Source organism: Pleurodeles waltl, chromosome 8 (genome assembly GCF_031143425.1).
Source record: "Pleurodeles waltl isolate 20211129_DDA chromosome 8, aPleWal1.hap1.20221129, whole genome shotgun sequence".
NCBI classification, from domain to species: Eukaryota; Metazoa; Chordata; class Amphibia; order Caudata; family Salamandridae; genus Pleurodeles; species Pleurodeles waltl.
In genome coordinates, this window is record NC_090447.1 from 198,106,274 (window position 1) to 198,128,263 (window position 21,990).

The window sequence follows — 21,990 nt, forward strand, 5'->3', positions numbered from 1 at the left end:
AGGCTTCGCATTGTTCCGAATGGACTTTGTCAATGACAGATCTGTTCCATTTACCTCTCAATCTCCATATCATTTTTACCATTGTAATGCACTTAATTTTTAAGATAAAATGTGTGTTTTTGGAGATGGATGATTTATGTTGGCTAGTAGGTGGTTTTAACTGATGTGATATGCATTTGCTATTCGAAATGAATTTGCTTGCATATTCTGCCATCTTGCGGTTAAATCGGGAACAGACCTTTAGAAAATGTATTAGCAGTCTCTGGGTTTATGTGTCCTAGTTTTCGTGTTAAACAGAATTTTAGTTTTGACTACGCGCCCTTCCTCCCATTTATCACATGAACGTTGTTTACCTATTAACTTGCCTTTCTTGTTGACGTCGGAGCTTTCTAAGCATTTGCAACATATAATATAAAAGTTGTGTTGGAAGTATGATGGCGGGCTCTGGCAGGGGAAGCTTGACATTCTTTTAGGTCTAAACCTCTTAAGCGCTTGTAAACAACCAGGCTTGCGATGAAAAAGACTCTGCCTTACTCAGGCATTATTGTTGTTGATGCTTTGCAATCACCAGTTAGGTCATTATTTCTTGCATTCTAGTAGCTCTTCGAGGCTCCTGCAAAAAGAGATATGTCCTGGATTATTGGGTGAGCCTCATCCTGGTTCTAGTTGACACCCCTAGCACTTCGCCTCCATGTCATTGTCACATCATGCTCTTCCTATGCCGTCAGCCTCGAGGCGTTTACCACCAACTTTGAGTTTTCACTCGGTTTGAAGTAGAAAAGTTGGACACTAGATAATTATGAAAGCTCCTCTGTGGGATCTTCACATGCAGGTATATGCTTAGCCATCTTCTTCCAATGCCAGTTAAATATTTCGAGTAATACAACCAGAGAATTAATGCACAAGACAGGTGTAATTGTGAGTTGTGGATGCATGTGCACCATAGATTATTTCCCCTTGGGTATATCTTTTTTGCTTTAGATAGCGAATGTGTTTCACAGGTGTATTATTCTCCTGCTCTTATTTTCAACAACCCAATATTAGGCAGCCCGCAAGAGTTGTTATTTTGGCTACCCCAACATCTGCAATTGATTCTAAAAAAAAATGCTGATTACATGAGGGCTCCTTTTCTCAAGGTGTTGTGCAAAGTGTAAACAGTGCATCCCTATTTAGATGCCAAGTTATTTTGTCTGCTTTGCGATGGGTTCTACCAAAGAGCATTGTTAGAGTAGTTCCTTCAATAACTATCGTTTTGTGTTTTTTGCCCTAAGGGATCTCCATCACTTCGTGGCACAGTATTCTATGCCCCCCCTTTTAGTTTTCGCCTACCAGAGAGTGGAAGGTGTCTGGTTGCGAAAGACCTATTGCGATTTTATGGTGGGATTACAGCCTGCCTATTCCTAACAATTATTTGGCCTTATGTCACTCTCAGTTGCTTGCTTATTATTCAATGGCTTCCCTTCCTCTTCTTGTGTTTGCCCCGCCCCTGGAGCCTAACCGCTTTCTGGTTCTTTTGATTGGCTGACTTGTATCCTTCCACTGTTTACATTTAGGGAACTACTTTTTTCTTTTTCATTCAACAGAGTGTGTATGCTTGTTCTCACTTGTGTCTGTTCCAGCCCCCACTACCTATGATGTGTTGCTCCACATCCCTTTCAGCTTGTCTGTAAAAGCACATCAGTAGGGAGATTTTTGCTGGAGAGTTGCTGAAAAGCAAACTTGTATGGTTGGTTTGGTTTTTATTTCCTACATTCCACAATGCACATGATTCTGCATGCAAATGCTTTTCTGGTGCCCAGGAAAGGGCCATCGTCTGCATTTACTCAGCTGGTGGCTGAGGCAGAAGGTGTACTTAGCATGACACTTCTCCTTTGGGCCAATAAATCTGCTCCTTGGGCTGCTGCAGAGGACCAAATGGCTGAATCCTGTAGAAAGTAAGTAAGTTGGGCCTTGGCAAATATTGTCCTTTAAGCTGTGACTCTCCAATTTTGCTCAGAATTTCCTGAGTGGAAAGTATTTCTACAGTAAACCATGTCATTTATAAAGGTTTATAACATTAAATTCATTGTACAGTTTTGAGATACAAACAGATAGTAGTTTATCTTCCCTCCAGTATTTTAATTTTTTTCTTTTACTTTTTTCAAATAATACTTTATAGGCAATCAGTGGCAAAGCCAGCAGTTCTGCATTCACATTACAAAGACGAGACCTTTTGGCCTTGTGTAAGGAAATGCCTCCTTGGCATGGTTGCCCCCTGACTTTTTGCCTTTGCTGATGCTATGTTTACAATTGAAAGTGTGCTGAGGCCTGCTAACCAGGCCCCAGCACCAGTGTTCTTTCCCTAACCTGTACTTTTGTATCCACAATTGGCAGACCCTGGCATCCAGATAAGTCCCTTGTAACTGGTACTTCTAGTACCAAGGGCCCTGATGCCAAGGAAGGTCTCTAAGGGCTGCAGCATGCCTTATGCCACCCTGGAGACCTCTCACTCAGCACAGACACACTGCTTGCCAGCTTGTGTGTGCTAGTGAGGACAAAACGAGTAAGTCGACATGGCACTCCCCTCAGGGTGCCATGCCAGCCTCTCACTGCCTATGCAGTATAGGTAAGACACCCCTCTAGCAGGCCTTACAGCCCTAAGGCAGGGTGCACTATACCATAGGTGAGGGTACCAGTGCATGAGCATGGTACCCCTACAGTGTCTAAACAAAACCTTAGACATTGTAAGTGCAGGGTAGCCATAAGAGTATATGGTCTGGGAGTCTGTCAAACACGAACTCCACAGCACCATAATGGCTACACTGAAAACTGGGAAGTTTGGTATCAAACTTCTCAGCACAATAGATGCACACTGATGCCAGTGTACATTTTATTGTAAAATACACCACAGAGGGCACCTTAGAGGTGCCCCCTGAAACTTAACCGACTGTCTGTGTAGGCTGACTAGTTCCAGCAGCCTGCCACACCAGAGACATGTTGCTGGCCCCATGGGGAGAGTGCCTTTGTCACTCTGAGGCCAGTAACAAAGCCTGCACTGGGTGGAGATGCTAACACCTCCCCCAGGCAGGAACTGTGACACCTGGCGGTGAGCCTCAAAGGCTCCCCCCTTTGTCACAGCCCAGCAGGGCACTCCAGCTTAGTGGAGTTGCCCGCCCCCTCCGGCCACGGCCCCCACTTTTGGCGGCAAGGCTGGAGGGAACAAAGAAAGCAACAAGGAGGAGTCACTGGCCAGTCAGGACAGCCCCTAAGGTGTCCTGAGCTGAAGTGACTCTAACTTTTAGAAATCCTCCATCTTGCAGATGGAGGATTCCCCCAATAGGGTTAGGATTGTGACCCCCTCCCCTTGGGAGGAGGCACAAAGAGGGTGTACCCACCCTCAGGGCTAGTAGCCATTGGCTACTAACCCCCCAGACCTAAACACGCCCTTAAATTTAGTATTTAAGGGCTACCCTGAACCCTAGAAAATTAGATTCCTGCAACTACAAGAAGAAGGACTGCCTAGCTGAAAACCCCTGCAGAGGAAGACCAGAAGACGACAACTGCCTTGGCTCCAGAAACTCACCGGCCTGTCTCCTGCCTTCCAAAGATCCTGCTCCAGCGACGCCTTCCAAAGGGACCAGCGACCTCGACATCCTCTGAGGACTGCCCCTGCTTCGAAAAGACAAGAAACTCCCGAGGACAGCGGACCTGCTCCAAGAAAAGCTGCAACTTTGTTTCCAGCAGCTTAAAGAACCCTGCAAGCTCCCCGCAAGAAGCGTGAGACTTGCAACACTGCACCCGGCGACCCCGACTCGGCTGGTGGCGATCCAACACCTCAGGAGGGACCCCAGGACTACTCTAAGACTGTGAGTACAAAAACCTGTCCCCCCTGAGCCCCCACAGCGCCGCCTGCAGAGGGAATCCCGAGGCTTCCCCTGACCGCGACTCTTTGAATCCTAAGTCCCGACACCTGGGAGAGACCCTGCACCCGCAGCCCCCAGGACCTGAAGGACCGGACTTTCACTGGAGGAGTGACCCCCAGGAGTCCCTCTCCCTTGACCAAGTGGAGGTTTCCCCGAGGAACCCCCCCCTTGCCTGCCTACAGCGCTGAAGAGATCCCTAGATCTCCCATTGACTTCCATTACAAACCCGACGCTTGTTTCTACACTGCACCCGGCCGCCCCCGCGCTGCTGAGGGTGAAATTTCTGTGTGGGCTTGTGTCCCCCCCGGTGCCCTACAAAACCCCCCTGGTCTGCCCTCCGAAGACGCGGGTACTTACCTGCAAGCAGACCGGAACCGGGGCACCCCCTTCTCTCCATTCTAGCCTATGTGTTTTGGGCACCACTTTGAACTCTGCACCTGACCGGCCCTGAGCTGCTGGTGTGGTGACTTTGGGGTTGCTCTGAACCCCCAACGGTGGGCTACCTTGGACCAAGAACTAAGCCCTGTAAGTGTCTTACTTACCTGGTTAACCTAACAAATACTTACCTCCCCTAGGAACTGTGAAAATTGCACTAAGTGTCCACTTTTAAAACAGCTATTTGTGAATAACTTGAAAAGTATACATGCAAGTTTGATGATTTGAAGTCCTAAAGTACTTACCTGCAATACCTTTCGAATGAGATATTACATGTAGAATTTGAACCTGCGGTTCTTAAAATAAACTAAGAAAAGATATTTTTCTATACAAAAACCTATTGGCTGGATTTGTCTCTGAGTGTGTGTACCTCATTTATTGTCTATGTGTATGTACAACAAATGCTTAACACTACTCCTTGGATAAGCCTATTGCTCGACCACACTACCACAAAATAGAGCATTAGTATTATCTATTTTTACCACTATTTTACCTCTAAGGGGAACCCTTGGACTCTGTGCATGCTATTCCTTACTTTGCAATAGCACATACAGAGCCAACTTCCTACATTGGTGGATCAGCGGTGGGGTACAAGACTTTGCATTTGCTGGACTACTCAGCCAATACCTGATCACACGACAAATTCCAAAATTGTCATTAGAAATTCATTTTTGCAATTTGAAATTTTTCTAAATTCTTAAAAGTCCTGCTAGGGCCTTGTGTGTTAAGTCCCTGTTTAGCATTGTCTTTTAGAGTTTAAAAAGTTTGTTAAAAGTTTGAAATTAGATTCTAGAAACAGTTTTAGATTCTTTAAAAAGTCTTCCAACTTTTAGCAAAATAATGTCTGATACAGAGATGAATGTGGTGGAACTCGACACCACACCTTACCTCCATCTTAAGATGAGGGAGCTAAGGTCTCTCTGTAATATCAAAAAAATAACCATTGGCTCCAGACCTACCAAAATTCAGCTCCAGGAGCTGTTGGCAGAGTTTGAAAAAGCCAACCCCTCTGATGATGACATCACAGAGGAAGAAATTAGTGACTTGGAGGCCAATGTCCCTCCTCCAGTCCTAAATAGGGAGAACAGGACCCCTCAAGTCCTGTCTCCAACTGTGTTAGTCAGAAATAGTGAGTCCCTCACAGGAGGGTCCCACATTTCTGAAATCACTGAGGATGCTCTCAGTGAAGATGACCTCCTGTTAGCCAGGATGGCCAAAAGATTGGCTTTAGAGAGACAGCTCCTAGCCATAGAAAGGGAAAGACAAGAGATGGGCCTAGGACCCATCAATGGTGGCAGCAATATAAATAGGGTCAGAGATTCTCCTGACATGTTAAAAATCCCCAAAGGGATTGTGACAAAATATGAAGATGGTGATGACATCACCAAATGGTTCACAGCTTTTGAGAGGGCTTGTGTAACCAGAAAAGTGAACAGATCTCACTGGGGTGCTCTCCTTTGGGAAATGTTCACTGGAAAGTGTAGGGATAGACTCCTCACACTCTCTGGAAAAGATGCAGAATCTTATGACCTCATGAAGGGTACCCTGATTGAGGGCTTTGGATTCTCCACTGAGGAGTACAGGATTAGGTTCAGGGGGGCTCAAAAATCCTCGAGCCAGACCTGGGTTGACTTTGTTGACTACTCAGTGAAAACACTAGATGGTTGGATTCAAGGCAGTGGTGTAAGTAATTATGATGGGCTGTACAATTTATTTGTGAAAGAACACCTGTTAAGTAATTGTTTCAATGATAAACTGCATCAGCATCTGGTAGACCTAGGACCAATTTCTCCCCAAGAATTGGGAAAGAAGGCGGACCATTGGGTCAAGACAAGGGTGTCCAAGACTTCAACAGGGGGTGACCAAAAGAAAGGGGTCACAAAGACTCCCCAGGGAAAGGGTGATGAGACAACCAAAACTAAAAATAGTAAAGAGTCTTCTACAGGCCCCCAAAAACCTGCACAGGAGGGTGGGCCCAGAGCCTCTTCACAAAACAATGGGTACAAGGGTAAAAACTTTGATCCCAAAAAGGCCTGGTGTCATAGCTGTAAACAGCATGGACACCAAACTGGAGACAAGGCCTGTCCCAAGAAAGGTTCCACTCCAAACTCCCATCCAGGTAACACTGGTATGGCTAGTCTCCAAGTGGGATCAACAGTGTGCCCAGAGCAAATCAGGGTCCACACTGAAGCTACTCTAGTTTCTGAGGGTGGGGTGGATTTAGCCACACTAGCTGTCTGGCCGCCTAACATGCAAAAATACAGACAGCAACTCTTAATTAATGGGACTAGAATAGAGGGCCTGAGGGATACAGGTGCCAGTGTCACCATGGTGACAGAGAAACTGGTTTCCCCTGGCCAATACCTGACTGGAAAAACTTACACAGTCACCAACGCTGACAATCAGAAAAAAGTACATCCCATGGCAATGGTTACTTTAGAATGGGGAGGGGTCAATGGCCTGAAACAGGTGGTGGTCTCCTCAAATATCCCAGTGGACTGTCTGCTTGGAAATGACCTGGAGTCCTCAGCATGGGCTGAGGTAGAACTAAAAACCCATGCAGCAATGCTGGGTATCCCTGAACTAGTGTGTGTGAAAACAAGAGCACAGTGCAAGGCACAGGGTGAACAAGTAGAGCTGGAGTCTGGAAGAATGGCCCAGCCTACCAAGAGAACAGGAAAGTCAGTTGGGAAACCAACTGCAACACAGCAAAAGAAAAGGAACCTCTCTTCTCAGGAAGAAGTTCTGCCCTCTGAGGGAACTGAGCCTTTGGAGCTTGAACCTTATCAGGTTGAGCTCTTAGGCCCAGGGGGACCCTCAAGGGAGGAGCTGTGTAAGGGACAAGAAACCTGTCCCTCTCTTGAAGGCCTTAGGCAGCAAGCTGCTGAAGAGTCCAAAGGCAAGAAAAATGGAACACATAGGGTCTATTGGGAAGATGGACTCCTGTACACTGAGGCCAGAGACCCCAAACCTGGTGCCACTAGGAGAGTGGTAGTGCCTCAGCTGTTCAGGAAGTTCATCCTAACATTGGCCCATGACATTCCCCTTGCTGGACATTTGGGACAAACCAAGACGTGGGAGAGGTTAGTCAACCACTTCTACTGGCCCAATATGTCCAACATGGTTAAGGAGTTTTGCCTCTCCTGCCCCACCTGTCAAGCCAGTGGTAAGACAGGTGGGCATCCAAAGGCCCCCCTCATTCCACTTCCAGTGGTGGGGGTTCCCTTTGAAAGAGTGGGTGTGGACATAGTTGGTCCACTAGAACCTCCCACAGCCTCAGGAAATATGTATATCCTGGTAGTAGTGGATCATGCTACCAGGTATCCTGAAGCTATTCCCCTTAGGTCGACTACTGCCCCTGCAGTAGCCAAGGCCCTCATTGGTATCTTTACCAGAGTGGGTTTCCCTAAGGAGGTGGTGTCTGACAGAGGTACCAACTTCATGTCAGCATACCTAAAGCACATGTGGAATGAGTGTGGAGTGACTTATAAATTCACTACACCATACCATCCACAAACTAATGGCTTGGTTGAGAGATTCAACAAGACATTAAAAGGCATGATCATGGGGCTCCCAGAAAAACTCAAAAGGAGATGGGATGTCCTCTTTCCATGTCTGCTTTTCGCTTACAGAGAGGTGCCACAGAAGGGAGTAGGATTCTCACCCTTTGAACTTCTGTTTGGACATCCTGTAAGGGGACCACTTGCCCTTGTTAAAGAAGGCTGGGAGAGACCTCTCCATGAGCCTAAACAGGACATAGTGGACTATGTACTTGGCCTTCGCTCTAGAATGGCAGAGTACATGGAAAAGGCAACCAAAAACCTTGAGGCCAGCCAACAGCTCCAGAAGTTTTGGTATGACCAAAAGGCTGCACTGGTTGAGTTCCAACCAGGGCAGAAAGTCTGGGTTCTGGAGCCTGTGGCTCCCAGGGCACTCCAGGACAAATGGAGTGGCCCTTACCCAGTGCTAGAAAGGAAGAGTCAGGTCACCTACCTGGTGGACCTGGGCACAAGCAGGAGCCCCAAGAGGGTGATCCATGTGAACCGCCTTAAGCTCTTCCATGACAGGGCTGATGTGAATCTGTTGATGGTAACAGATGAGGATCAGGAGGCAGAGAGTGAACCTCTCCCTGATCTTCTGTCATCAGACCCAAAAGATGGCACAGTAGATGGAGTGATCTACTCAGACACCCTCTCTGGCCAACAGCAAGCTGATTGTAGGAGAGTCCTACAACAGTTTCCTGAACTCTTCTCCTTAACCCCTGGTCAGACACACCTGTGTACCCATGATGTGGACACAGGAGACAGCATGCCTGTCAAAAACAAAATCTTTAGACAGTCTGACCATGTTAAGGAAAGCATCAAGGTGGAAGTCCACAAGATGCTGGAATTGGGAGTAATTGAGCGCTCTGACAGCCCCTGGGCTAGCCCAGTGGTCTTAGTCCCCAAACCTCACACCAAAGATGGAAAGAAAGAGATGAGGTTTTGTGTGGACTACAGAGGGCTCAATTCTGTCACCAAGACAGATGCTCATCCAATCCCAAGAGCTGATGAGCTCATAGATAAATTAGGTGCTGCCAAATTCTTAAGTACCTTTGACTTGACAGCAGGGTACTGGCAAATAAAAATGGCACCTGGAGCAAAAGAGAAAACAGCATTCTCCACACCTGATGGGCATTATCAGTTTACTGTTATGCCCTTTGGTTTAAAGAATGCCCCTGCCACCTTCCAAAGGTTGGTGAATCAAGTCCTTGCTGGCTTGGAGTCCTTTAGCACAGCTTATCTTGATGATATTGCTGTCTTTAGCTCCACCTGGCAGGATCACCTGGTCCACCTGAAGAAGGTTTTGAAGGCTCTGCAATCTGCAGGCCTCTCTATCAAGGCATCCAAATGCCAGATAGGGCAGGGAACTGTGGTTTACTTGGGCCACCTTGTAGGTGGAGGCCAAGTTCAGCCACTCCAACCCAAGATCCAGACTATTCTGGACTGGGTAGCTCCAAAAACCCAGACTCAAGTCAGGGCATTCCTTGGCTTGACTGGGTATTACAGGAGGTTTGTGAAGGGATATGGATCCATTGTGACAGCCCTCACTGAACTCACCTCCAAGAAAATGCCCAAGAAAGTGAACTGGACTGTGGAATGCCAACAGGCCTTTGACACCCTGAAACAAGCAATGTGCTCAGCACCAGTTCTAAAAGCTCCAGATTATTCTAAGCAGTTCATTGTGCAGACTGATGCCTCTGAACATGGGATAGGGGCAGTTTTGTCCCAAACAAATGATGATGGCCTTGACCAGCCTGTTGCTTTCATTAGCAGGAGGTTACTCCCCAGGGAGCAGCGTTGGAGTGCCATTGAGAGGGAGGCCTTTGCTGTGGTTTGGTCCCTGAAGAAGCTGAGACCATACCTCTTTGGGACTCACTTCCTAGTTCAAACTGACCACAGACCTCTCAAATGGCTGATGCAAATGAAAGGTGAAAATCCTAAACTGTTGAGGTGGTCCATCTCCCTACAGGGAATGGACTTTATAGTGGAACACAGACCTGGGACTGCCCATGCCAATGCAGATGGCCTTTCCAGGTTCTTCCACTTAGAAAATGAAGACTCTCTTGGGAAAGGTTAGTCTCATCCTCTTTCGTTTGGGGGGGGGTTGTGTAAGGAAATGCCTCCTTGGCATGGTTGCCCCCTGACTTTTTGCCTTTGCTGATGCTATGTTTACAATTGAAAGTGTGCTGAGGCCTGCTAACCAGGCCCCAGCACCAGTGTTCTTTCCCTAACCTGTACTTTTGTATCCACAATTGGCAGACCCTGGCATCCAGATAAGTCCCTTGTAACTGGAACTTCTAGTACCAAGGGCCCTGATGCCAAGGAAGGTCTCTAAGGGCTGCAGCATGCCTTATGCCACCCTGGAGACCTCTCACTCAGCACAGACACACTGCTTGCCAGCTTGTGTGTGCTAGTGAGGACAAAACGAGTAAGTCGACATGGCACTCCCCTCAGGGTGCCATGCCAGCCTCTCACTGCCTATGCAGTATAGGTAAGACACCCCTCTAGCAGGCCTTACAGCCCTAAGGCAGGGTGCACTATACCATAGGTGAGGGTACCAGTGCATGAGCATGGTACCCCTACAATGTCTAAACAAAACCTTAGACATTGTAAGTGCAGGGTAGCCATAAGAGTATATGGTCTGGGAGTCTGTCAAACACGAACTCCACAGCACCATAATGGCTACACTGAAAACTGGGAAGTTTGGTATCAAACTTCTCAGCACAATAAATGCACACTGATGCCAGTGTACATTTTATTGTAAAATACACCACAGAGGGCACCTTAGAGGTGCCCCCTGAAACTTAACCGACTGTCTGTGTAGGCTGACTAGTTCCAGCAGCCTGCCACACCAGAGACATGTTGCTGGCCCCATGGGGAGAGTGCCTTTGTCACTCTGAGGCCAGTAACAAAGCCTGCACTGGGTGGAGATGCTAACACCTCCCCCAGGCAGGAACTGTGACACCTGGCGGTGAGCCTCAAAGGCTCCCCCCTTTGTCACAGCCCAGCAGGGCACTCCAGCTTAGTGGAGTTGCCCGCCCCCTCCGGCCACGGCCCCCACTTTTGGCGGCAAGGCTGGAGGGAACAAAGAAAGCAACAAGGAGGAGTCACTGGCCAGTCAGGACAGCCCCTAAGGTGTCCTGAGCTGAATTGACTCTAACTTTTAGAAATCCTCCATCTTGCAGATGGAGGATTCCCCCAATAGGGTTAGGATTGTGACCCCCTCCCCTTGGGAGGAGGCACAAAGAGGGTGTACCCACCCTCAGGGCTAGTAGCCATTGGCTACTAACCCCCCAGACCTAAACACGCCCTTAAATTTAGTATTTAAGGGCTACCCTGAACCCTAGAAAATTAGATTCCTGCAACTACAAGAAGAAGGACTGCCTAGCTGAAAACCCCTGCAGAGGAAGACCAGAAGACGACAACTGCCTTGGCTCCAGAAACTCACCGGCCTGTCTCCTGCCTTCCAAAGATCCTGCTCCAGCGACGCCTTCCAAAGGGACCAGCGACCTCGACATCCTCTGAGGACTGCCCCTGCTTCGAAAAGACAAGAAACTCCAGAGGACAGCGGACCTGCTCCAAGAAAAGCTGCAACTTTGTTTCCAGCAGCTTAAAGAACCCTGCAAGCTCCCCGCAAGAAGCGTGAGACTTGCAACACTGCACCCGGCGACCCCGACTCGGCTGGTGGCGATCCAACACCTCAGGAGGGACCCCAGGACTACTCTAAGACTGTGAGTACAAAAACCTGTCCCCCCTGAGCCCCCACAGCGCCGCCTGCAGAGGGAATCCCGAGGCTTCCCCTGACCGCGACTCTTTGAATCCTAAGTCCCGACACCTGGGAGAGACCCTGCACCCGCAGCCCCCAGGACCTGAAGGACCGGACTTTCACTGGAGGAGTGACCCCCAGGAGTCCCTCTCCCTTGACCAAGTGGAGGTTTCCCCGAGGAACCCCCCCCTTGCCTGCCTGCAGCGCTGAAGAGATCCCTAGATCTCCCATTGACTTCCATTACAAACCCGACGCTTGTTTCTACACTGCACCCGGCCGCCCCCGCGCTGCTGAGGGTGAAATTTCTGTGTGGGCTTGTGTCCCCCCCGGTGCCCTACAAAACCCCCCTGGTCTGCCCTCCGAAGACGCGGGTACTTACCTGCAAGCAGACCGGAACCGGGGCACCCCCTTCTCTCCATTCTAGCCTATGTGTTTTGGGCACCACTTTGAACTCTGCACCTGACCGGCCCTGAGCTGCTGGTGTGGTGACTTTGGGGTTGCTCTGAACCCCCAACGGTGGGCTACCTTGGACCAAGAACTAAGCCCTGTAAGTGTCTTACTTACCTGGTTAACCTAACAAATACTTACCTCCCCTAGGAACTGTGAAAATTGCACTAAGTGTCCACTTTTAAAACAGCTATTTGTGAATAACTTGAAAAGTATACATGCAAGTTTGATGATTTGAAGTTCCTAAAGTACTTACCTGCAATACCTTTCGAATGAGATATTACATGTAGAATTTGAACCTGCGGTTCTTAAAATAAACTAAGAAAAGATATTTTTCTATACAAAAACCTATTGGCTGGATTTGTCTCTGAGTGTGTGTACCTCATTTATTGTCTATGTGTATGTACAACAAATGCTTAACACTACTCCTTGGATAAGCCTATTGCTCGACCACACTACCACAAAATAGAGCATTAGTATTATCTATTTTTACCACTATTTTACCTCTAAGGGGAACCCTTGGACTCTGTGCATGCTATTCCTTACTTTGCAATAGCACATACAGAGCCAACTTCCTACACCTTGCCAATGCTTGTTTATCTTTGCTGTTGTTTGAGTTCTACTGAAACAGCCTTTGGTGCATGTGCTCTGTCAAAGTGATGCATTTGTCCTGTCTCTCACTGTGAAAACTTTTAGAAGGGGACTGGCTCAATATTGTGCCATGTCACCACACAGACACTGAAGGGTGTTATGTATTAATAACAAACACGTTTTACATTAACTGTAGCAATTCTCAGCTACTCCAGACCTTTCACTAATGTGTACCTTGGATGGTTGTTATGTAGGATGAAACCCACCCATGTGGAATGTTTTGGCGAGGCATGAGGCGAGGCCGTCTGGTTCATCAAGCCTTACTTCATAATTTGTCCATTTATTACTAAAATGTGCCTGGTGTCTGGAAAGATCATATTTTCAGCTTTCGTGCATTTTCACAATTTCATATAAGGACCGGTATGAGGCAAAAGAAATTGTGAAACACGCGTACAAATCCTATCATGAACTTAAAAATAAAATAATGTAAAATTGTATATGTAACAAAGTACAAGAAATGTACGACATCGTAACTTAATACATCATTTTCTATATAAATGGCATTGTAGTGACCATTTTTATCGGCCTACTTTAAAAGCAGGAGATTGCAGGGACAAACTTTCAGTGTTGGATCAAGCTTAACAGAAAGGTATGAATTCCCTTCATTTGCCTCACCAAGTTCACATCTGTGGCTCTCTCCCAGGCTAACTGGTTCCCTTCCCTATGGATGGCCCTGCTTGCGGTGTAACTGGTAGATGGTGGAGTTACTTTGTTCTAAAGAAGGACTGTACTAATTACCAAGCAGTGTGGCTGTGGATATATATGGGAGCTCAATCCTTCCAAGAGAGCCTGCCACTCATCTTGGATTTTGGCTGTAAGCGACTCTGGATAGTTCCTCTGATATACCACTCTCTCCCAGATCAGGAACAAAAAGTTCGATGGCATCTGTCGCTGTAGATACGCATGTTTTGCAATAGCTCGCCATCTGGTGTTGGGCCGGAGTGTTACAAGTTGTTTTTCTTCGAAGAAGTCTTTCGAGTCACGGGACCGAGTGACTCCTCCTTTTGTCTCCATTGCGCATGGGCGTCGACTCCATCTTCGATTGTTTTTTTTCCGCCATCGGGTTCGGACGTGTTCCTGTCGCTCCGAGTTTCGGAACGGAAAGATAGCTAATTTCGGAAGATTTTCGTCGGTATTGTTGCGTTCGGGATCGGCGTAGTTAGATTCAACACCGCATCGAAGATCGAAGAGCTCCGGTGCCCTTCGGGGTAGTTTTTCGATCCCCCGTCGGGGCCTGGTCGGCCCGACCGCGTGCTGAAGAACGCCGATGGAACGGACCCCGTTCCGTTTCTGCCCCAAATGCCACAATAAATACCCCTATACAGACCAACACTTGGTCTGTAACCTGTGCCTGTCACCTGAGCACAGTGAAGACACCTGCGAGGCCTGTCGTGCGTTCCGGTCCCGAAAAACACTCCGAGACCGTCGAGCCAGAAGACTTCAGATGGCGTCCGCGCCGACAGCCCACTGAGAGTTCGAGGAACAAGAAGAGGAAGGTACCTTCTCGATCCAAGAATCGGACTCCGAAGGATTCGACGATACACAAACCGTGAGTAAGATGTCGAAAACCACACAGAGGAAGATTTACAAGGCCCAGGGGACGCCACTGCCATCAGGCCATGGCTCCACCCATAAATTCGGTGACCGACCGTCGGCACCGAAAAAGGCCCAAACAGTGCCGAGATCGTCCGACTCCGGTCGAGACACCGGCACGCAGCCTTCTCGGGACCGAGAAAGTGCTGGAGACAAGCCTCGACACCGAGATGCCGGTGTGGACACGGCTCGACGCCGAGACAGCGGCACCGAAGAAGATCGACGCCGAGAGGTTTCGGCCCCGAAAAAGAAAAAAGTCACCTCGGAGCCGAAAAAACACGCAGACAGGGTTTCGGTGCCGAAACAAACTGCAAGCGACCCAGCTTCAGGCTCTTATACAGAAGAGCACTCGCTAACCTCCCAAATGCAAAAGCATAGGTTTGAGGAAGAGCTACAATCAACTGATGTGGACCATACGCAAAAGCGTATTTTCATACAGCAAGGGACAGGAAAAATAAGCACCCTCCCCCCATTAGAAGAAAGAGAAGGTTGGAGTTCCAAACTGAACAGACACCACAACCAAAAGTGGTGAAAAGAGTTACCCCACCACCCTCTCCTCCGCCCGTGATTAACGTCTCACCAGCACAAACTCCATCACAGTCCCCAGCTCACACCACCATAAGCCAGGGTGACCAAGATCAAGACGCATGGGACCTATACGACGCCCCAGTGTCAGATAACAGTCCGGAGGCATACCCTACGAAGCCATCTCCACCAGAGGACAGCACCGCGTATTCTCAAGTAGTGGCTAGAGCAGCACAATTTCACAACGTAAGCCTCCACTCAGAACAGGTCGAGGATGATTTTTTATTCAACACACTCTCCTCCACCCCCAGCTCATACCAAAGCCTGCCTATGCTCCCTGGTATGCTCCGGCACGCAAAAGAAATCTTTAAGGAGCCGGTCAAAAGTAGGGCTATCACACCAAGGGTGGAAAAAAAGTATAAGGCGCCTCCTACAGACCCGGTTTTCATCACTACACAGCTGCCACCAGACTCTGTCGTTGTAGGAGCAGCTAGGAAAAGGGCCAACTCCCACACATCTGGAGATGCACCACCCCCAGATAAAGAAAGCCGCAAGTTCGATGCAGCTGGTAAGAGAGTCGCAGCACAAGCTGCAAACCAGTGGTGCATCGCGAACTCCCAGGCACTACTTGCGCGCTATGACAGAGCCCACTGGGACGAGATGCAACATCTCATTGAACATCTGCCCAAGGACTTACAAAATAGGGCAAAACAAGTGGTTGAGGAGGGACAGACCATTTCCAACAACCAGATCCGCTCCTCCATGGACGCTGCAGATACAGCTGCACGGACAATTAATACATCTGTAACTATCAGAAGGCATGCATGGCTCCGAACGTCTGGATTTAAACCAGAGATTCAACAAGCAGTTCTCAATATGCCTTTTAACGAAAAAGAACTGTTCGGTCCAGAAGTGGACACAGCGATTGAGAAACTCAAAAAAGATACGGACACTGCCAAAGCCATGGGCGCACTCTACTCCCCGCAGAGCAGAGGCAATTACAGCACATTCCGTGAAACACCCTTTCGAGGGGGGTTTCGGGGTCAGAGCACACAAGCCAGCACCTCACAAGCAACACCGTCCAGTTACCAGGGACAGTATAGAGGAGGTTTTCGGGACAATATAGAGGAGGGCAATTCCCTAGGAATAGAGGAAGATTTCAGAGCCCCAAACCCCCTACTACTAAACAGTGACTCACATGTCACTCACCCCCTCCACACAACACCAGTGGGGGGAAGAATAAGTCATTATTACAAAGCATGGGAGGAAATCACTACAGACACTTGGGTTCTAGCAATTATCCAACATGGTTATTGCATAGAATTTCTACAATTCCCTCCAAACATACCACCAAAAGCACAAAATTTGACAACACACCATTCCAATCTCCTGGAGATAGAAGTGCAGGCACTATTGCAAAAGAATGCAATCGAATTAGTGCCAAACACACAAATAAACACAGGAGTTTACTCACTGTACTTTCTGATACCAAAGAAGGACAAAACGCTGAGACCAATCCTAGACCTCAGAGTAGTGAACACTTTCATCAAATCAGACCACTTTCACATGGTCACACTACAAGAAGTATTGCCATTGCTAAAACTACACGACTACATGGCAACTTTAGACCTCAAGGATGCTTATTTCCATATACCAATACACCCATCGCACAGGAAATACCTAAGGTTTGTATTCAAGGGAATACATTACCAATTCAAGGTACTGCCTTTCGGATTAACAACCGCACCAAGAGTCTTTACCAAATGTCTAGCGGTGGTCGCTGCACACATAAGAAGGCAGCAAATACATGTTTTCCCATATCTAGACGACTGGCTAATCAAGGCCCATTCGTTAATAGAGTGCTGAAATCACACAAATCATATCATACAAACCCTCTTCAAACTAGGGTTCACCGTCAATTTCACAAAATCCAAAATTCTGCCGCGCAAGGTACAACAATACCTGGGAGCCATAATAGACACATCAAAAGGAGTAGCCACTCCAAGTCCACAAAGAATTCAAAATTTCAACACCATCATACAACGCATGTATCCAACACAAAGGATACAAGCAAAGATGATACTACAACTCCTAGGCATGATGTCTTCATGCATAGCCATTGTCCCAAACGCAAGACTGCACATGAGGCCCTTACAACAGTGCCTAGCATCACAATGGTCACAAGCACAGGGTCACCTTCTAGATCTGGTGTTAATAGACCGCCAAACTTACCTCTCGCTTCTGTGGTGGAACAACATAAATTTAAACAAAGGGCGGCCTTTCCAAGACCCAGTGCCACAATACGTAATAACAACAGATGCTTCCATGACAGGGTGGGGAGCACACCTCTATCAACACAGCATACAAGGACAATGGAACGTACATCAAACAAAACTGCATATAAATCACCTAGAACTTCTAGCAGTTTTTCAAGCACTAAAAGCTTTCCAACCAATAATAGTTCACAAATACATTCTCGTCAAAACAGGCAACATGACAACAATGTATTATCTAAACAAGCAAGGGGGGACGCACTCCACGCAGTTAAGCCTGCTAGCACAAAAGATTTGGCGTTGGGCAATTCACAACCAAATTCGCCTAATAGCACAATTTATACCAGGGATCCAAAATCAACTCGCAGACAATCTCTCTCGAGATCACCAACAGGTCCACGAATGGGAAATTCACCCCCAAATTCTGAACACTTATTTCAAACTCTGGGGAACACCTCAGATAGACTTGTTTGCGACAAAGGAGAACGCAAAATGCCAAAACTTCGCATCCAGATACCCACACAAACAGTCCCAAGGCAATGCCCTATGGATGAACTGGTCAGGGATATTTGCTTACGCTTTTCCTCCTCTCCCTCTCCTTCCTTACCTGGTAAACAAACTCAGTCAAAACAAACTCAAACTCATATTAATAGCACCAACTTGGGCAAGGCAACCCTGGTACACAACGCTGCTAGACCTATCAGTAGTACCCTGCATCAAATTGCCCAACAGGCCAGATCTGTTGACACAGCACAACCAAAAGATCAGACACCCAGATCCAGCATCGCTGAATCTAGCAATCTGGCTCCTGAAATCCTAGAATACGGGCACTTACAACTTACCCAAGAATGTATGGAAGTCATAAAACAAGCCAGAAGGCCATCCACCAGGCACTGCTATGCAAGTAAATGGAAGAGGTTTGTTTGCTACTGCCATATTAATCAAATACAACCATTACACACAACTCCAGAACATGTAGTGGGTTACTTGCTTCACTTACAAAAATCTAACCTGGCTTTCTCTTCCATTAAAATACACCTTGCAGCAATATCTGCATACCTGCAGACTACCTATTCAACTTCCCTATATAAAATACCAGTCATTAAAGCATTCATGGAGGGCCTTAGGAGAATTATACCACCAAGAACACCACCTGTTCCTTCATGGAACCTATATGTTGTCCTAACTAGACTTATGGGTCCACCTTTTGAACCCATGCACTCCTGCGAAATACAGTTCCTAACCTGGAAGGTGGCATTTCTCATCGCCATTACTTCCCTAAGAAGAGTAAGCGAGATTCAGGCGTTTACAATACAGGAACCTTTTATACAACTACACAAGAATAAGGTCGTCCTAAGGACCAATCCTAACTTTTTCCAAAGGTTATTTCACCGTTCCATCTAAATCAAACAGTGGAACTTCCAGTGTTCTTTCCACAGCCAGATACCGTAGCTGAAAGGGCACTACATACATTAGATGTCAAAAGAGCATTGATGTATTACATTGACAGAACAAAAAACATCAGAAAGACTAAACAACTATTTATTGCATTTCAAAAACCTCATGCAGGAAACCCAATATCAAAACAAGGTATAGCCAGATGGATAGTTAAATGCATCCAAATCTGCTACCTTAAAGCTAAACGACAGCTGCCCATTACACCAAGGGCACACTCAACCAGAAAGAAAGGTGCTACCATGGCCTTTCTAGGAAACATCCCAATGCAAGAAATATGTAAGGCAGCCACATGGTCTACGCCTCACACATTCACCAAGCACTACTGTGTAGACGTGTTATCCGCACAACAAGCCACAGTAGGTCAAGCCGTATTAAGAACATTATTTCAGACTACTTCCACTCCTACAGGCTGATCCACCGCTTTTGGGGAGATAACTGCTTACTAGTCTATGCAAAACATGCGTATCTACAGCGACAGATGCCATCGAACTGAAAATGTCACTTACCCAGTGTACATCTGTTCGTGGCATCAGTCGCAGTAGATTCGCATGTGCCCACCCGCCTCCCCGGGAGCCTGTAGCAGTTTGGAAGTTACCTTCAACTATTTATATATGTATCATCTCAACCTTAAATAGGTGCATACTTAGTCACTCCATTGCATGGGCACTATTACTACAATTCAACTCCTACCTCACCCTCTGCGGGGAAAAAAAATCGAAGATGGAGTCGACGCCCATGCGCAATGGAGACAAAAGGAGGAGTCACTCGGTCCCGTGACTCGAAAGACTTCTTCGAAGAAAAACAACTTGTAACACTCCGGCCCAACACCAGATGGCGAGCTATTGCAAAACATGCGAATCTACTGCGACTGATGCCACGAACAGATGTACACTGGGTAAGTGACATTTTCATTATACTGTTGACATGGCAGGGTTGGGGACACTTGGTAAGGTGGTTTGCAATTGTGTTACGATCACCCATCAGTACAGAGTAGCTAGCACTTTAATAGCCATGCAGAGAGCCCACTGGGTCTCAGAACAAGACTGGAAGTGAGACAAGAAGGTTTCTCTGCAGTTGCTGAAGCTGATTTCCTGTTTTACCTGTTGGAAGAACACTTAGAGAGTTGTCCCTGCTCTAGTTTTGTGGGGCATGCCTTCACTGTTACCAAATCTTTAGCCTCCTATGAGCAATTCCTGCAGTGAAACTTACTTCCTGAGACTTGAGGATTCTGGAGCTGACAAAATCCTGTCAAGAAACATCTTGTTGACCATTGTAAATTTCTTTTTTCCTAGTGAACTACTGGCAAAACGTTGTGGAGCTGAACCAGTGGTGGGGTTGGTGGGCTCTGAAACTGTGACCAAATCAACTGAGGGGACTGAAAACAGTCCAGAGAAAAACAATGTTACTAACGTGCATAAAAACAGCAGGCCGTAACAATTCAAATATGCTGAACATTTCCCCTTTTTGCTGATGCTTCTTTGAACTTGACAGCTGAAGCCTCCTTCCCACCCAGTGCAATTGCTTTGGACATCCAAGAAAGGGTATCCGGCGTTGAACTCATATTTCAAGTTTCTGCTTACTGACAGAACCCGTCAACTTTATTTGGGCTGCTGTAGACCTGTAGACAGAACCAATTCCTGGGTGGTTTCTGTGTATCTGATGTTTTTTCGTTGTGTCACTCGATGTTACATTTGTTCAGCTTTGGTATCTTTATACCAACATTTTTTATTTGTCCGCTATTTCCTTAAAAATCTAATCACAGAAAGCTTGACCGGAATCACTCTCCTCTCCTGTGATTCATCTGTGTGCACTCATGGGTTGGCTTTACTGAGACATCCATGAGGTGACTTTGACATTTTTAAAACATTAGTTCAATTTACACAGACTAATGTTGAACATCTTTTCCCATTTTGATTGGTTATTTTGTCTTACTTTAAAACATTTAAATCCTTTATTAGTTGTTCTCTGTGTTTGATTGAACTTTTTCCTCTACACTTGTATTTGCCTAAACCGTTTATTTCTCCATTTTGCTAACTGTATGTTTGAGTTTTGGATTATTGTGTAGCACTTAACTCAGTTTTCTTTGGGTTGCTTTGCATCCCAACCAAATATACTAAAGATGAGTTATTGCTCCCCTTAGGGCAGATGTAATTAGCGTTTTGGGTCCTTCAGTTTTGCTAGCTTGCCTCCTAAGTGCCTCACCCCTTTCAGGGTGGTAGTTTGTTAAGCTAGTGTGGGGCCAGTACTCCTGAAGATTTGCTGCTATCCCTCGTGTCTTCTTGGACATAGTCCTTTTTGTCACTCCTGTAGATTTAGAAAGACCAGATCCCTCCATTGAGGAACGATGTTTGGTCCTTGCCACCCATCACATTAAGAAGTCCTTCTGGGTTGCCACACAGTACACTGCTCTCACAAGTGACAAGATCTCAGCTAACTCCTAGTAGAAAGTTCTACTCACTGATGCTCTCCTGTGCACACAGTCAGCCATTGACACATTTTTGCATCAGCCTTCCTTCCTTGATGAGGTACAGTGTCCATTCCCCATATGTGGTTTTCGTTATGATAAGCAGCTAGTGCATCTGCTGCAGCCCGCTAGCGCTTATGAATGAATACTCCAAACCAGTATGCAAAGTTGGCTTGCAAATGCGTAAACCTGTATATTTCAAATGCTTAAGTCTTTGAAATTTTTGTAAATGGCACAATTTTAAAGATATTCTTGTCATGTATTTTGCTAGACTTTCAAGTGAGCGAGTTATAACGAGCCATTCGGAGTGCTGTGCAGTAATCACTGCATTCATGGAATGCCTACGATTCACAGTTCTGCAGAATCTGGGAGATGATGATGAGCAGAGAAAAATCAGACAGATGCTCATCACCGATCAGGTATTATTGTCATTTGCTCATGCTGTGCATCCTATAATCTTATATGTTATGGCTGATGATGTTGCTCATGTTTATCTCATATGCAGTACGATTTTTCCCCAACTTCAGATTTTATCATGAATTCATGTCACCTAACATTTCAACATCTTCCCTCTTTTTCCTGTTTTCCTTTGAAGCATTATCTTATTAAGAAGGGGATGAGGTTTTACAGTATTTGTGTTAGGCAGTGGATTTTCAGTAATATTGGGCCAAATGTATGAACACATTTAGCATTTCATAACGTACCGTATCATTTCGGGCCGTTAAGAAATGCTAAATGGGATTTTCAGATGTACGAAGCCCTTTAAGCGGTCGCAAATTGTGATTTCTACCAAGTAGAAATGGCTATTTGCGATTCCCTGCAAAGGACATTGCAAATAGTGATCACCTATTTGAAAGTCCTATGCACATGCACATGTACAAAGCATTTCCTAAATGCGAATTGGGCATTTGGGAAAAGCAATTACCAAGGACTC

General features: G+C 46.7%; 1 protein-coding gene across 1 annotated transcript in view; it reads left to right on the top strand.

The window, feature by feature from the left end:
• Positions 1-21,990, top strand: part of LTN1 (listerin E3 ubiquitin protein ligase 1) — a 488,777-nt gene that overhangs the window by 90,914 nt on the left and 375,873 nt on the right. Inside the window, exon 9 of the mRNA XM_069204077.1 lies at positions 21,328-21,475. Within this exon, the coding sequence (XP_069060178.1) occupies positions 21,328-21,475 (148 nt within the window). The remainder of the gene's footprint in view (positions 1-21,327; positions 21,476-21,990) is intronic.